This window comes from Callorhinchus milii, unplaced genomic scaffold (genome assembly GCF_018977255.1).
Source record: "Callorhinchus milii isolate IMCB2004 unplaced genomic scaffold, IMCB_Cmil_1.0 Scaffold3, whole genome shotgun sequence".
Taxonomy (NCBI): Eukaryota; Metazoa; Chordata; class Chondrichthyes; order Chimaeriformes; family Callorhinchidae; genus Callorhinchus; species Callorhinchus milii.
In genome coordinates, this window is record NW_024704744.1 from 922,886 (window position 1) to 940,866 (window position 17,981).

General features: G+C 50.3%; 1 protein-coding gene across 3 annotated transcripts in view; it reads right to left on the bottom strand.

The window, feature by feature from the left end:
- The window catches only part of kif13bb (kinesin family member 13Bb), a gene marked incomplete at its 5' end in the record, with an annotated part of 71,813 nt that overhangs the window by 10,811 nt on the left and 43,021 nt on the right, over positions 1-17,981 (bottom strand). For all 3 annotated transcript variants that reach the window (XM_042332919.1, XM_042332918.1, XM_042332920.1), the window contains 18 exon segments: positions 311-428; positions 876-920; positions 2,439-2,516; positions 3,044-3,196; positions 4,352-4,444; positions 4,987-5,163; positions 5,522-5,646; positions 7,593-7,648; positions 8,447-8,573; positions 9,143-9,242; positions 11,127-11,156; positions 11,470-11,616; positions 11,900-12,032; positions 12,365-12,522; positions 13,355-13,534; positions 14,174-14,314; positions 15,071-15,217; positions 15,838-15,984. In XM_042332919.1, the coding sequence (XP_042188853.1) occupies positions 311-428; positions 876-920; positions 2,439-2,516; positions 3,044-3,196; positions 4,352-4,444; positions 4,987-5,163; positions 5,522-5,646; positions 7,593-7,648; positions 8,447-8,573; positions 9,143-9,242; positions 11,127-11,156; positions 11,470-11,616; positions 11,900-12,032; positions 12,365-12,522; positions 13,355-13,534; positions 14,174-14,314; positions 15,071-15,217; positions 15,838-15,984 (2,155 nt within the window).

Genomic DNA, 17,981 nt, shown 5'->3' on the forward strand with positions numbered 1-17,981 from the left:
GTAGGTCCCAGCTGATCTGTATCTCATAGATCCTGAGGTGAGGGAGGGAGGGGGGGGGAGGGACGGACTACGGGATGGAGTTGGAGAGAGCGGGGGGGCAGAATGGCTGAAAGCCTGGCCGCTGATGGTGGGAGGGGGACATGAAGCGGCTGGTGCTCGCTGAGCGAAGGGAGGCTGTAACGTTACTGTGTGCAATGGTGCCGGTGGTGCTGTGTAGCTGTCAGTGTCGTTGTGGCCAAGCCCACACTGTGCAGCGCTGCGAGTCTGTGCTTGTGGAGGGTGCTGTGTTGGGTGCTCACACACGTCTCACCCGTCTCCTGTGCCTGGCTCTGTGTGTGGTCCCCGCGACTTGGGGAGCGGGACCCTGTGCCCCCCCGGCTACACTGCTGGGCACTGGCCGAGATATCCTGGTGGCTTTCCCATCGACTCTGCCCACAAACAAAACCATCAACACAAGCATCATCCCCATCACGCAGACAACAACAACCTGCACTTATCCTGGGCCCTCCACCAGGCTGGCGTCTCAGGGCGCTCAACAACAAGCCCTCACATTCAATACAGTGACTTCCACATCAGGAGGAAGCCTCAAAGCTTTACTGTAAAGTGCAGTGACTGTATTTTATGGGCGAACGTGAATTGTATTGTAGAAGAGTAACTAACAGTGCGTCAGCCTGACTCAGTGGGAGCGCTCTCTCTCTCTCTCTCTCTCTCGCGGTGCTCAAATTGGATGTCGTGTCCGCCCACAAAATACACATTCACTACACTTTTACAGTATATCCCGTGAAGCGTTTTCGAGACATCTCAATGATGTGATAAGTCACTATATTAAATGTAAGGATTATTATTATTGTTATGATTATTATTATAATAACTACCTTGTTATACTCTAGGTTGGATCTTGCAGTCAGGTTTCCGGACAGCTTTAGGGAAAAATATATTAAAGTTACTTCAGTAAAAAGTCATGAAAATACATTTCAGGTCAGTGGGGAGGGGGGGGAGTCAGAAAGTGAACTGCAACCACAGGCTCCTCCGCAAGAGCGCTGGGTCTGTGTGTGTATTGTCTGCATGGTTGTGCGTGTCTGTGTGTGTATTGTCTGAGTGTGTGTTTGTGTTAGGGAGTAGGGTGGAGGAGAGGGGGGTGGGGGAGAGAGAGGAAGGTCAGTGATGGGACTCAGGTGACAGAGAACCCAAACACGAGACAACGTGGATGAACACAAAGCACCTGCTTCTCAATGTTCTGCCTTTATCTTTTTTATTGGTAAACTTTCCCACTGCTTGTCGAGCTAAGACCACCCTACCCCACCCTACCCATTAGGGCTTTGGTTTGAAGGGTTAACAGGAGCTGATATGACTGGTCTGCCCTTCCAGGTCCTGCCGATGAGCCAGACTGGGCTGTGCTGCCCACCGCAGTGTCCTGGAACACTGTGGACGCCTGGCTCAGGAACCAGACTAGAGACCGTCACAGAGTATTAGACATTTTCAGCACAGAAGCCCATTCGGCCATCGTGTCTGTACAGAGTATTAAGAACATAAGAACATATGAATTAGGAGCAGGAGTCGGCCATTCGGCCCCTCGAGCCTGTGCCCCACCATTTGATAAGATCATGGCTGATCTTCTCACCTAACTCTAATTACCCGCCCTCTCCCCATATCCCCTAATCTCTCTGTTTTTTAAAAATCTATCAGTCTCAGCCTTGAAGATGTTCAAGGACTGACATCTACAGCCTTCGGGGGGAGTGAATTCCATAAAGTCACTGCCCTCTGAGTCAAGAAATGTTTCCTCAACTCTGTTCTAAAAGGCTGACCCTTAATTTTCAGACTGTGACCCCTGGTTAAAGATTCTCCCACCGGGGAAACAGTCTCTCAGTGTCTACTTTATCAGCCCTTTAAGAATCCTATATGTTTCAATAAGATCTCCCCTAATTCTTCTGTAGAAGGAGAGGGTTCCTCACATTGAGATCAGAGTCAGAGTGAGCTCCTCTGACCTCTCCCTGTACCACAGCTGGTGTCTCTGATTCCCAGCTTGAGGAGATCATTGTCACCACTGTCCACATCCACCCCCACCCCCTCACTCTCACTCCATCTGGGAGAAATATTCCGTTAGCAGCAAATCCTCCACCCCCCCATCGCATACACACACATCCAATATATCCACACACCTGACACACTCACCCCCAACACCCTCCCCCCTCCACACACACACACACACAATACATCCACATCCATCCCCTCCACAAACACACCCACCATCCCATGCCCGCCGTCCCCCCGCCCCACACACAACACATCCTCACACAACAACGACAAAATTCCATTTGTATAGCACCTTTCACGTCGGGAGGACGTCGCAAGGTGCTGACACACACATCCCCCACCACACACACGCATCACCACCACCCCCCCCCACTACACCCCACCCTTGAGCTGAGCTGACGTACCCGGTGGACGTTGGGGGAGCTGATGCATCTCCTCTTTATTTTGTGCTTGGTACCGAGCAGCTCCTTTACTGCAACACCCTGTTCACACACAAACACAGCATGATGTCAGGGCAGCACTGGGCACACGCACACACGCACATACACACACTCACACATACACACACACACAAATACACACACACAAACGCACACCCACACAGAGTCAGGACAGCACTGGACACACACACAGCTACATACATATACAGCAGCACACACTGACACACACAGCCACATATACACAGCCACACACACACACAGCATGTCAGGGCCTGGACTGGACACACAGCAGACAGTACCCACAGAGACATAAACGTGGGGGGGAGGGGCAGGGTCTGGCGGGGGATATGAAGCTGAGTGTGAGAGGGGACTGGGCTGGTTGGGGTTGGGGAGGTGGCAGATGTAGTTTGGGGCGAGACCATGGAGTGAGGACAAGGATCGTGAACACGATTTGCTGGGGGACGAGGAGCCAGTGGAGCCCCACTCTGCCCAATCCCACGCTGCCCAACCCTGCCCAGCACTGACCTGCCTTCCCAGTCTGGCATTGACCTGCCCATCTTGGCACTGACCTGCCGCAGACGGTCCAGGGTGAGGATGTTTTCCACGGCCAGCACACTGCGCAGGTACTTCTCGATGTAGGCTGCCTTCTCTGCCGACTGCTCGCTCTCAGATTCCGCGGCCATCCGTGCCAGCGCATCCCGGTCCTCCGACCCATGGGCGTCCTGAGGAACAGCCAGAGAACAGGTCTGTGTGTCAGCCTGGCTTCCTGCACTGTGGTGTGTCAGCCTGGCTCTGTCCCCTATTCCCCACCGTGGTGTCTCAGCCCGACTCTGTCCCCTATTCCCCACCGTGGTGTGACAGCCCGACTCTGTCCCCTATTCCCCACCGTGGTGTGACAGCCCGACTCTGTCCCCTATTCCCCACCGTGGTGTGACAGCCTGACTCTGTCCTCTATTCCCCACTGTGGTGTGACAGCCCGACTCTGTCCCCTATTCCCCACTGTGGTGTGACAGCCTGGATCTGTCCCCTATTCCCCACTGTGGTGTGACAGCCTGGATCTGTCCCCTATTCCCCACCGTGGTGTGACAGCCCGACTCTGTCCCCTATTCCCCACTGTGGTGTGACAGCCTGGATCTGTCCCCTATTCCCCACTGTGGTGTGACAGCCTGGATCTGTCCCCTATTCCCCACCGTGGTGTGACAGCCCGACTCTGTCACTTGCTCTCTCGCTTCAGTCACATTTAAGGCTTTGTCCTCTATTCCCCCAATTGGCTCAGTGGTATCTCTCTCGCCTCTGAGTCAGTTTGTGGGTTCAAGCCCCTACATTGGGACTTGAAATCACATAGTCTAAGCTAACGCTCCAGTGCAGGTCTGGGGAAGCGCTGTGTTGTCAGAGGTGCTGTCCTTCAGATGAGACGTTAAACCAAGTTCCTTCTGTCTGTTCAGGTTAAAGATCTCCTGGCGCTATTTGTAAAGAGAGTTTCTCTCTCTCTGTGTCCTGGCCAACAATCCTCCAAATAAAATTGGTCAATTGATCCAGCGCTATGCCAGGACAATACCTCAAAGCACTTCTCAGGACTACTGTAAAGTGTAGTGACTGTGTATTTGTAGGCAAATGCAGCAGCCAATCAATGTCCAAAAATAGTCATGAAGTGAGCTACCAGTTTTATCTGGGGATTGTTGGCCAGGACAGCGGGGAGAGAGGAACTCGCTTCTCTTATCAAATAGCATCACAGGATCTTTAACATCCATCTGAACAGGCAGACGGGGCGGCGTTGAGTTAATGTCATACCTGATGGGTGAACTGGAGTGTGAGGCTGGACTGTGTTAAAGCCCATTAACATGACCATCTCTGTGACCAGGTGAGACTTCACGTACCTCTGGGATGTTGGAGACGATCTCGAACGTCACTCCACACGTATTGAGGCCACTTTTGTGTGACATTCTTCTCAGGAAACTTTGTGCGAATCCCTTCAATTAGAGAAAAATATATATCACAAAGGAGGCCCCTTTAAGACCCGCGAGCCATTGGTTTGACTCCCAGGTCCATCTGCTGCTGGACTGGAAGTGGGCAGGTGCCGGTGACAAGTTGGGATGGATGCAAGAAGGGCCCATGGGTACGGGCAGCTCGAAGGGCTGGTTATAGTCCTCCTCGGGGTATAACCCTCCCAGCTCCCCTTAATGAGGTGACTGTAGGTAGCTTTAGGCCACTGGTGCATGTTTGTAGGCAACAGGAACAGGAAATATGACTCGTCAATCAGTGGTGACGGGCTTACCTGGGCTGGCAGCCAGGTCAGTGAGGGAGAGAGGTTACCTGGGCAGGCAGCCAGGTCAGTGAGGGAGAGAGGTTACCTGGGCAGGCAGCCAGGTCAGTGAGGGAGAGAGGTTACCTGGGCAGGCAGCCAGGTCAGTGAGGGAGAGAGGTTACCTGGGCAGGTAGACAGGTTATTGGGGGAGGTTACCCAGACAGGTAGACAGGTTAGTGAGATAGACGGGGCAGTGGAACAGCTTACCTGTCGTTGGTAGACGTGGACACAGATGCGTTTACGCAGCACTAGCTGCATGTCTGCGGGATGGCTGAGGTGTAAGATTGTCCGCACGATCAGGAAGACCCTCTCCTCGGCGGGTGTGGCCCGGCTCAGCGAGCCACTCTCATGGATGTTGGCATCCCAGGAGGCCTCGGCTTTCACCTGGGGACAGGAGTCAGTGGTCAATGAGAGCTGGGCGGGGGGTGGGGGGTGCTATTGTAGGCCTATTTGATCCTTCCAGAAATCGCACCTTCCTGCGGTTTATATTGATTAATACATTTCCATATCACCAAGCTACCGGCTGCTAAACCACCTGCTCAGTGAGCTGACTCTCCTCCTCAGGGGGGAAGTAATCAGGGTCTCCTAGGAGCTGAACTGTGTAGGTGGGAGGCGTGGAATTCTCAGCGTGGTTTAGATACTCTTAAGCCTGGTGATGGGGTTCCTCGTGTGTCAGATACCCCATGGCCAGAATAACAAAGTCCCGGGGTGACTGTGTGCAGGGCCCCGAACGGTCTCTCACCTCCAGATCGTGACGTTTTGCAATCTGCAGCTCAAACAGCTCGTCAGCATCTTCATCTGCCAGCGTGGCGTCCAGCCCCCCTGCCTCCGGCATGTCCAAGTCCTCCCGGGAGCTCAAACATTCCTCTGGGGGGGGGGGGGGGGGAGAGGAGGGGAGATACAGCAGGTTAGCAAAAACAATCAATTTTGTACTCCAACATCTCTATTAAATCACCTCTTAACCGTCTCTGCTCCAAAGAGAACAATGTCATCTTCTCTAGTCTCTTCACATAACTGAAGTCCCTCATCCCACAGACCATTCTGGTAAATCTCCTCTGTGGCTTCTCCAAGGCCTTGATATCCTTCCTAAAGGGCAATGCCCTGAACTGGACATAATAATCCAACTCATTACCGGCCATAAAAATGATGGCGCTCTCACACACTCACACCCATCCACTTGTACTGAATACAATGAATATACAATATCCATATACAATATCTTCCATGTTTCAGTTGCTGGGTCAGTGCACTGTAGGGAAGGGAAAAAACATGGGGGTAACAGAACTTTGTGAACACCCTGTAGTTCCCAGCCATGAAAATGTAGGAAGCGAACTACATCCCCTCCACCCCGTGTAGAATCCCATCCCCTGCGCTGCACCATTGGCAGTTGCGCTTTCAGCCGCTTCGACTCGAATCTCTGGAAAGCCCCGTCTCTAACCCTCCACCTTATTTCATAATAATAATCCTTACGTTTGATACAGCGCCTTATCACGTTGTTGAGACGTCTCAAAGTGCTTCAAAAGAATATGCTGTAAAGTGATGTGACTGCAATTTGTTGACAAAAGTTAGTCAATTCATTTCACTCTACAGTATATTATGTGAAGCTTTACATATTATATCTTATATATTAGATTCTTGCCTGTCTTAAGATGTGCCCCACTCCCCACATTGAAACGACAATATGTGATATTCCTCACAAACGATCCAGAGCTGTATCATTGTCAAGATTGTGCAGATTGTGGGTTCAAGCCCCACACAGGATCCTTTGCACTCAAAGGTGTTTTATAAAGTGCCACATAAGAGACTTGTAAGCAAAATAGAAGCCCACGATATTAAAGGGACAGTGGCAGCGGATACAGAACCGGCTGGGAGATAGAAAGCAGAGACTAGCGGCGAACAGTTGATTTTCTGACTGGAGGAAAATGGCCAGTGGGTCCTCCAGGGGTCAGTATAGTGACCACTGCTGTTTTTGATCTATATAAATGACCGGACTTGGTTAGGCCTCAGCTAGAGAATGTGTTCAGTTCTGGGCCCCACACTTTAGGAAGGATGTCAAGGCATTGGAGAGAGTGCAAAGGAGATTGACCAGGATGGTACCAGGAATGAGGAACTTCAGTTATCAGGAAAGACCAGAGAAGCGAGGATTATTCTCCTTGGAGCAGAGAAGGTTAAGAGGAGACTTAATGGAACTTTTCAGAATTACGAGGGGATTCGATAGGGTGAATAAGGAGAAACTATTTCCACTGGCGGTGGGTCGATAACCCGAGGACACTGAGTTAAAATAGTTGTTAAAAGAAACAGAGGGGAAGTGAGGTTGTTGGGATCTGGAATGCATTGCCTGAAAGGCTGGGGGAAACTGATTTGATAACAACTTTTAAGAGAGTAGATAATTATTTGGGGAGGACAAGTTTGCAGGGCTATGGGGAGAGAGCAGGGGAGTGGGACTGATTTCGATAGCTCTTTTCAAAGAGCGGGAGCAGACACAATGGGCCGATTGGTCTGCTTCTGTGCTGTATATTCTATGATTCTATGAATTCCAATAGCTTAACAAGTTTTGACTGTGTGGGCAAACATAGCAGTCAATTCTCACATTGCAACAGTCCCAAAAAAAACAATTTTATTTGGGGAATTCTCAGCCAGGACACTGGGAGAAAATCCCTTCTCTTTTCGAATAGTGCCTTGGGAGCTTTACTGGAGTCTCAACATGGACTGAGTTCAAAGGGCCTGATGTGGGGCTCAAACCCACAATCGCCTGTTTCCGAGGCCAGACAGCTACCGACTGAGCCAGGATCAAGAGACAGTAAATTTCTCACCACTGAGGTCGAGGAAGAGAACAGGAACATGAGTTTCCATGCCAGCGGCGGGACTCCTGTAACACACAGACACAAGTCAACGGGGGCTGCTGGCAAGCGGCAATAATTAAGTAATTAATAATAATAACAATCCTTGCATTTGGTCCAGTGCCTTTCACATCAGGAGGACGTCTCAAAGCGCTTCACAGGGTTTACTGTGAAGTGTAACTGTAGTGTCTGTGAATTTGTAGGGAATCGTGGCAGCCCAGTTGCACACAAGAACTACAAAACAGCCACGGAGTGAGCGATTGATTTTATCTGGGGGATAAACCAGGACACCGGGACAGAGAGAGAAACTCTCTTCTCTTTTTTGAGGGATCTTTAACATCCACCTTAACAGGCACAGACTGGACCTTGGTTTAGTGTCTCAGCTGAAGGACAGCACCTCCGACAATCAACACACCCCCAGCAATGCAGTGAAGCATCAGCTCAGGCTTTGTGAGTTCATGTCTCGATGTGGGGCTTGAACTCAGAGGTGACAGTGCTCTCGCCTGAGCCAGACTGACTTGTGTTCTCTCTCATTTAAATCTTGCTACACCCTACTCTGTGCCCTCCTCAACCCCATCCACCCAGCCACTCCCTTCTCTCAGCAGGCACCGGCCTGCTCATGTCTCCCCTTGTAGTGTGATATGTGTGGTGTGTATGGTGTGTATGTGTGGTGTGTGTGTGTGGTGTGTGTGTGTGGTGCGTGTGTGTGTTGTATGTGTGGACTCGGGTGGGGAGGGAGGTAAGAGCAGAACCTCTCTCTGGCAATGACAAGTTGTGTTTTCTCTCCAGTTCCCAGTTTCCCGCCCGCTCCCGGTTTCCTCACTCACCATCGAGCCGGGGAGCCCGGAATGCCACTGCCGGCCGAGGGTACCATCACCGCGTTCCTCTCCTCCGTCAGCGTCAAGCGGCGCTCCAGCAACTGTGCCTCGCGGTCAGCCTCGTCCTCTGATTTATCTACCAGACACAGAGCGTCTCACACACACCTTCTCATACACAGCGTTTCATATACACACACATGCACAGGGTCTCATACACAGGGTCTCATACACATGCATACAGCGTCTCACACACAGCATCTCACACCCACACCCACATAGCGTCTCACACACAGATTAAAAGTTGTCATATATACCGCGTCACACACATATAGCATCACACACGACACACACAGCATCACCCACACATTGTTATATACACACTGTGACATACACAGCGTCACACACACTCACTGTTAGACACTGTATCACAGACAGCATCACGCGCACACACTGTCACATACACAGCATCACACACACACACTGTCACATACACAGCATCACACATAGTGTCTCACTCACACAGCTTCCAAATAAAGGCTGGTGTAAACCCTTCCACAATGTGGCCTGCAGTGTCAGATCAGCCTCAGTGTCGGTCACCCTCGCATTAACTTGAAAGGGACAGCATTCAGTCAATCCAGCACTGATACACAGAGCTCCAGGCACTGCTGGCAGTGTGTGTGGAGCCATGTGCCTGGTATCACTCACCGGGTTTCGAGTTGAGTTTCTGGAGCTGTTTATCCAGATATTCCTGACGCTTTGTTAATGTGTTCAGCCATTTCCTTCGCAGACGTTCCAAATCTCGTTCCTGCAATGTGTAAACAGCAGCGATCAACAACCAAACAGCCAGCGATCAACAACCAAACAGCCAGCGATCAACAACCAAACAGCCAGAGATCAACAACCAAACAACCAAACAGCAGCGATCAACAACCAAACAGCCAGCGATCAACAACCAAACAGCAGCGATCAACAACCAAACAGCCAGCGATCAACAACCAAACAGCCAGCGATCAACAACCAAACAGCCAGCGATCAACAACCAAACAGCCAGCGATCAACAACCAAACAGCCAGCGATCAACAACCAAACAGCCAGAGATCAACAACCAAACAGCCAGCGATCAACAACCAACGATCAACAACCAAACAGCCAGCGATCAACAACCAAACAGCCAGCGATCAACAACCAAACAACCAAACAGCCAGCGATCAACAACCAAACAGCCAGCGATCAACAACCAAACAGCCAGCGATCAACAACCAAACAGCCAGCGATCAACAACCAAACAGCCAGCGATCAACAACCAAACAGCCAGCGATCAACAACCAAACAGCCAGCGATCAACAACCAAACAGCCAGCGATCAACAACCAAACAGCCAGAGATCAACAACCAAACAGCCAGCGATCAACAACCAAACAGCCAGCGATCAACAACCAAACAGCCAGCGATCAACAACCAAACAGCCAGCGATCAAAACCAAACAGCACGATCAACAACCAAACAACCAAACAGCCAGCGATCAACAACCAAACAGCCAGCGATCAACAACCAAACAGCAGCGATCAACAACCAAACAGCCAGCGATCAACAACCAAACAGCCAGCGATCAACAACCAAACAGCCAGCGATCAACAACCAAACAGCCAGCGATCAATAACCAAACAGTCACCGATCAACAACCAAACAACCAAACAGCCAGCGATCAACAACCAAACAACCAAACAGCCAGCGATCAACAACCAAACAGCCAGCGATCAACAACCAAACAGCCAGCGATCAACAACCAAACAGCAGCGATCAACAACCAAACAGCCAGCGATCAACAACCAACCAGCCAGTGATCAACAACCAAACAGCAGCGATCAACAACCAAACAGCCAGCGATCAACAACCAAACAGCAGCGATCAACAACCAAACAACCAGCGATCAACAACCAAACAGCCAGAGATCAACAACCAAACAGAGATCAGCCACCATGTTAAAGATCCTGCGCCTCTAGTGAAGGGAGTTTCTCTTTCCTGGTGTCCTGACCAACAACCCCTCAGGTAAATCAGTCACTCACTTCACGGCTGTTTGTGGGACATTGTTGGCTGCCAACTTTGCCCACAAAATACGCAGTTACAGTCAAGCGCTTTGAGATGTCCTCCCAACATGAAAGGCGCTATATCAATTGAGCGATTATTATATTTAACTTTCCATCCTACAAGACTGTGGTTGGCGTTTACAAAATGGCGACCAACACTACAATGGGGCACATCACAGCGGCATTCACTGTGGCAGAGAACCAGATATCTCCCTCGGAGACACAGGGAGAATCCTAAAATGGATGAAATCTGGGTCAGCTGGTCACCACTACATCACTTCCTGTATGCATACGCTGCAAGAAATTCCCCTCTCTTTTCCATTACTGTCCTGGGATCTTTAATGTCCACCTGAACAGGGACTGATGGGACCTCGGTTTAACATCTTTTCTGAAGGACGGGACCTCTAACAATAGCGCTCCCCCAGCACTGTACTGGAGTGTCAGCCTGGACTGTGGGGGCTTGAACCCAGAACCTTCCGACTCCGAGGTGAGACGCTCCTGTTATATAGGGGTCTACTACTGCACCACACTGTGTGTGGAATAAATGGGGGGGAAAAGGAAGCAAACACAGAGAAATGAAGAAGAATTCGCCTCTCTCCGTACCTGGTAACTGTCCATGTCATCCTCGTCCTCCTAGATTTAAAATAGAGGCAATGTTTAGAAATCGTGAAGAGACACGAGAGCATACAAAGCAAGTTTTTAATTACAAAAGCAAACACCTGCTGCGGAATAACTCTGTCCAACAATTTTACACTGTGCTTTCTCGCTGCTTAACTACTTTTGTGCAATTGGCTGCCGTGTTTCTCCCACAAAATACACAGTCTTTATTTTACAGTATATTTTGTGAAGCATTTGAGACGATGTCACGAAGTGTTAAGGCACTGTATCAAATGCAAGGATTATTATTATTAACAATAAACACCGTGCTCTATGAAGAAGCTCTCACCGGGTGGGTGGCTGGAGCTCTCTGGGGCTTGGCGAGTCTGGTTTTGACACAGCCCACAGCGATGGACATCACGGACTCCACAATCAGAGGCATAGTCCCAGAGTCCTGAACCGACTTCACCTCCACCTGGATCCGCCGTGACTGACCCTGTACAACAACAAAAAAACAAGGGATTTTCATTCATGGAGTCCTGTAGCTGAGTGGTTAGAGCCCTCGCCTCGCAAGCGAGAGGACCCGGGTTTGATTCCCGGTCCGGGCGAAACCTTAGGTAAGTTTCCTTACTCCACACGCCTCTGTTTACCCAACAGTAAATAGGATCCCGGTTGTTAGTCAAATGTAAGGATTATTATTGGTGACAGCCCAGCCTGGCTCAGTGGTGTGATGACGTGAGGGAGGATATGTTATGCTGTTATCTCGGCCCTCACGTTACCTGGCGAAGCTGGAAGACGCCACCTGTGGCGATGTCCTTGCCAAGTGTCATCTCCGTGGGAACGTACTCTCCAGTCTCGTTCAGCTCTAGGACCTGTACCCACAGCTCCACCTTCCGCATCACCTCACTCCACCTGAGCCCCGTGGGGGGTGGGGTGAAACATACCAGTCAAACATAGATAAACTAACCAGCCAGACAGAGCTTCGAGACGTCTCAACCACGTGCTAAGGCACTGTATCAAATGCAATGATTATTATTAAATCAAGTATTGCTTTGAAACTCCCCTTTAATCCCTGGTATCATCCAAAATTCTCTCCCCCCTCCCCCCCAAGACTAATTACTGAACATTCACTCAGTAATTTGATTAAAATAAAACAACAGTGTATATTTTCTTCGCCAGTTCAGGGAGCTCCTCCCTGGGACAGCAAGCCTCCTGGACGCCCACACACACACACACACACGTACCTGTCGCGCAGTGAGCGGGTCTTGGCCTGGATCATTCCCAGGTCCCATATCGAGGCGTTCTTTCGTGGGTCGTATGTTTTGTGGCCGTAAACCTGGATCGCCAGGGCTCCTTCCGACAGATACTCCAGAAGGTCTTCCGAAAGATTCACAGAGAATTCCTGAACCGAAGATAATAATAATCGTAATGTCAGGAAATATGTCAGTGAGTGACCAATTGTATTTGGAGGATTTTTGGCCAAGATACCAGGAGAGAGAAATTCCCTTCTCTTTGAATATTGCTGCGGGATATTTAACGACCACCTGACCATAAAACTTGGTTTAATGTCTCAACCCAAGAGCAGCAGCTCCAACAATCCCACACCCCCCAGCACTGCGCTGTCAGCTTAGACCATGATTCCAAGTCCCGACTTGGAGCTTGAACCCACAACCTTCTGACTCAGGGACGAGAGCGATACCACTGAGCCAGGCTGACACTTAATGGAACCAGCAGAGTCCAGGACACAAGTATAAGCTAGCGACAAGGAAGAGAGAATTTAGGAGCACCTACTTCACACGGAGGGTGGTGTAGATTTGTAAACCTTTGTAAATTGAGAGGTAATAACAGTTGTCTGCCTCTTGATGGCCTCCGTGAGTTAGCAATAACAGTAACTACTGTATGTTGGGAGGATGTCTCACAGCCCCTGGTCTGTAACCTGCAGCTCTGCCCGTGACCATCAGGACTCCCACCCCCCACTAAACCATTAGCCTTTCCTCTCTCCGCTCTATTGCAACGCTTTATAATGATAATCCTTGTACTTGCTCCTCGGTTTAACGTCTCACCCGAAGGACGGCACCTGTGACGATGCAGCTCTCCTCAGCCCTGCACTGGACTGGAGTATCAGCAGAGACTGGGGAGTCCAACGTCCTGAGGTGGGGCTTGAACCCACAGCCTTCTGACTGAGAGTCTTACCACTGAGCCAGGCTGGCTGACAGCTTGTGTGAAGCACTTACTTTGCAGTGGTCGAAGACGACCATGGACTCTGGCAATTTGCAGATGGGAGAGGAGGAGGAGAAGTTCTGATCCACCTCAGGAGCCACCATCACAGGCTCCGCCTGGTCCCAGAACAGGTACTGACAGAAGACAAAGTTAGACAGGTGTCTGGGCAGGCCTGTAGCCTGGAGGATTTTCACCTGAGGATAAACAATCAGACAGAATTACTTGTATTTATATCATTTATATAATAGATTATATAATTTATATAATATTTTTAACTTCAAAGTTTACATAACACCTTTCACAGCAGGAAATATATTACATTTATCGAATATTTATATTATATTGTATTTAAATATTATTTATATTATATTTATATATGTAATGTCTTGGAGCGCTGAGCTGGTGGGAGGTAATCATAGGAACTGTCAAAGTGTCTACAGGCGCGATCTGAAGATGGACAACAACAAAACAACAAGATTCCATTTATAGAGCGCCTTTCACGTCGGGAAGACGTCCCAAGGCGCTGTACACTTGGGTCAGGACCTGAGCAGGGGGGGAAATTGTCAGGGTGAGGGGAGGGAAGGGAGGGAGCGAGGAGGGGGTAGAGAGTCGAGAGGGGAGCTGAAGGCATAAGACAGAGAGGGCAAGGTGGAGAGATTGAGGGAGAGAGTTCCAGAGACTCGGGGGGTGTAGTGTCTGAAAGAATGGCTGACGAGGGGACGAGGGATGTGTTGGAGGCCGGAGCTGGGTGAGTGAAGGTAGCGGGTGGAGAAGTGGGGACAGGAGTGAGGAGCTGGAGTAAGGAGTAAAGAACAGGAGTGAGGAGCACTTACCCTGCAGACCAGTTTGCGTGAGGTTTCTCTGTCCTGTGTCTCGCTGTCACTCAGCCCCTCGGGCCCCTCGTCTCCCCCAGCGACGTGATCGCTGAGCTCCCCGCTGAGCCGCACTACCTCCACGTGCAGGCGGCCTGCCACCTGCCACCGATCAGCACAAACAGCCTTATACACCACCTCTCACACCGGGAGGCCAGTCAGTCACTGAGCCAACGGGAGCAAGTGCAAGTGCTTAAACATCCAGTCTCAAATCTCTCCCAGTCACACTACCCATTAGGGCTTTGCAGGGTTAACGGGATCTGAGTGAGATGACTCCCTGACCCCAGTGACTGCTCTGCCCTTCCAGGTCCTGTTGACGAGCCAGGCTGGGCTATCAGCATTGCCCTGGAATACTGTGGACCTGCCTGTCTCAGGGACTGACTATCGAGACTGCCACAGAGGGCTGGCTCGATTCCGAGCTAAACGTGTCACCTTGGAAGCACTTTATCTCCAAGGGGACCTCGCTTACCTCCCCACTAGTAGGACAGTCACTAGTTGGTCATTTGACACCCAACAAGTGTGCGTTTGATCCTCAGTAGGTGGATGGCAGGTGCCAGGAACTCCCTGTCAGCTGCCTGGTGGGCAACACAGCTCAGCATGAAATGCGTGAGAGCATTGGCACCATCTCCCTGTCCGCATCAGGCACACAGTTGGGTGTGCGGAGTTTAGGCAGCAGCTCTCTGCAGCCAATCAAGGTGGGTTCCAGGCGCTGGATGTATGACTGTGTGTCACAAACTCAGACTCCGAGTAAAGCCCTCCAGGAGCTGTCGCCCCAAAGCCTCCTCAGGTCTGGCAGGACATCTGCCTTCAGGGTTGGTGGGAGGACGATTACAGGACAAGCGCTTCGTGTGGACGTACCTCCCCCTTTTGGTTGATGATGGGTACTGCGTACTGCAACTTCACATCATGAAACAGAAGCTCCAGGAAAACGTTAGCCACACCGATCAGGCTGTGGTTCTCCTGCTCGTCAAAGAAAGGGTCAGCCCGCTTGAAATAGGGCATCATCTGTAAGAGAGAGAGGTGCACAACGTCTAGACGACAACACTAGACGACAACGCCTCCATTTGCTGACCGCGCCTTTCACACCTGGCGGCCATCTCAAAGCACTTCACAGGATTTACTATAAAGTAATAATAAAAAACCTAGTATCTGATTCAGCAGCTTATCAGGGTCATTGAGACGTCTCCACGTGCTTCACAGTATACTGTAAAGTGTAGTGACTGTGGGTTTTGTAGGCAAATGCGGCAGCCAATTGTGTACAGCAGTGTCCCGCAAACACTCGTGGATTGAGTGACCACATTTTTAATTGAGGGATCATTACCCCCGAAAGCGAACCGCCAATTGACTAACAACCAGGTTCCTACTTACCACCATGTGAACAGAGGCGCGTGGAGTAAGGAAACTTGCCTAAACTTGCGAGACGAGTGTGTTAACATTGTGCTGCAGGACTCCATGCAGTGATTGTATGGTTTGTTGGGGAACAATGTGTGCACAGCGACGTCTTGCAAACAGCCACGGAGTGAGCGTCTGATTTTATTTAGGGAATGTCAGCCAGGACAGGGTGGCTGTCAAACGTGTGGGCACTAAAATCAAGCTCTCTCTGTCCTACTCTGTGGCCTACTCACAGGGCTGTCCTCGTCACAGTCTTTCCACTCCTGGTACAGCTCACGGATGTCAATCAGCCGGTTCTCCAGCTTCTCCAGTGACCAGATCTGTTTGCCTTTCCCTTTCCGACGCACTTGGACAGCAGGTTCACTCAGGACAGCATCACGCTGTGGGGGTGGGGGGGAATTCACACAACAGAGAGAAAGAGACACAATTAATAATAATCCTTACATTTAATACAGCGCCTTACTGCGTCTTCAAGGCGTCTCAAAGCGCTTCACAGGAAATACTGTGAAGTGAATTGTCTGTGTATTTTGCGGCAGCTAGTGTGCGTACACCAAACAACAACAAATTGCATTTATATATATTGCCTTTCACATCAGGAGGACGTCCCGAGGCGCACAAAGTCCCACAAACAGCCATGGAGGGAGCAACCAATTTTATTTGGGGGATTGTTGTCCAGGACACCAGGAGAGAGAAACTCCCTTCTGTTTTCCAACAGTAACATCCACCTGAACAGACAGACAGGACCTCTGACAAAGCATCACCCCCTCAGCCCTGCACTGGAGCATCAGCTCAGACTCTGACTTCAAAGTCTAAATTGCCTGGTACGTTTGCCTACAGAGTACACAGTCACTACACTTTACAGTTAATCAACAACAACAACTTGGATTTCTAAGCTCCCTTCACACAGGTTAGTGTCTCAGACTAAATCCCCTCTCCAAAGTGAAAGATACAATACACATTTACATTTCCAATAGCATCTTTCACAGCAGGAGGACATCTCAATGGCTGGGAACCCGAGCTGAAGCTGAGGGGGTGGGGGAGGGTGTGAGGTGACCTTAAGCCGGTCAAAGAGCTAAGTCTTCAGGTGGGCCTTGAAAGAGGAAAGAGGGAGCGAGTCAGCGTGGATTTGGGATGTGGTTCCAGATAGTAGGGGCAGATCGGCTGACGATGGTGAGGCGGGTAAGATGGGGGACGTGAAGCAGGCTGATGCCCGCTGAGCGGATGTGAAGGGATCGGGTCAGTAGGGTTTGAGGAGGTCACAGAGCTACGGTGGAGAGTCTGTGGACAGATGTAAAGGTGAGAATGAGGATCTTGAGCCCCTGTTGAGTTGTGTTTGTATGTTCAGGAGCCCCACTGCAGGCACGGAAACACATGTTCCTCTCTTCCGCAACCTCAAGATAACAATGTTCACTCAATTAATAGTCTGTTTCAGTCAGTCACACACTGATAGTCTGGCTCAGTCAGTCACACACTGATAGTCTGGCTCAGTCAGTCACACACTGATAGTCTGGCTCAGTCAGTCACACACTGATAGTCTGGCTCAGTCAGTCACACACTGATAGTCTGGCTCAGTCTGTCAGTCACACTGATAGTCTGGCTCAGTCTGTCAGTCACACTGATAGTCTGGCTCAGTCTGTCAGTCACACTGATAGTCTGGCTCAGTCAGTTACACACTGATAGTCTGGCTGAGTCTGTCAGTCACACACTGATAGTCTGGCTGAGTCTGTCAGTCACACACTGATAGTCTGGCTCAGACTGTCAATCACACATTGATAGTCTGGCTCAGTAAGTCACACACTGATAGTCTGGCTCAGTCAGTTACACACTGATAGTCTGGCTGAGTCTGTCAGTCACACTGATAGTCTGGCTGAGTCTGTCAGTCACACACTGATAGTCTGGCTGAGTCTGTCAGTCACACACTGATAGTCTGGCTGAGTCTGTCAGTCACACACTGATAGTCTGGCTGAGTCTGTCAGTCACACACTGATAGTCTGGCTGAGTCTGTCAGTCACACACTGATAGTCTGGCTCAGTCTGTCAGTCACACATTGATAGTCTGGCTCAGTCTGTCAATCACACACTGATAGTCTGGCTGATTCTGTCAGTCACACACTGATAGTCTGGCTCAGTCTGTCAGTCACACACTGATAGTCTGGCTGAGTCTGTCAGTCACACACTGATAGTCTGGCTCAGTCTGTCAGTCACACACTGATAGTCTGGCTCAGTCAGTCACACACTGATAGTCTGGCTGAGTCTGTCAGTCACACTGATAGTCTGGCTCAGTCAGTTACACACTGATAGTCTGGCTCAGTCAGTCACACACTGATAGTCTGGCTGAGTCTGTCAATCACACACTGATAGTCTGGCTGAGTCTGTCA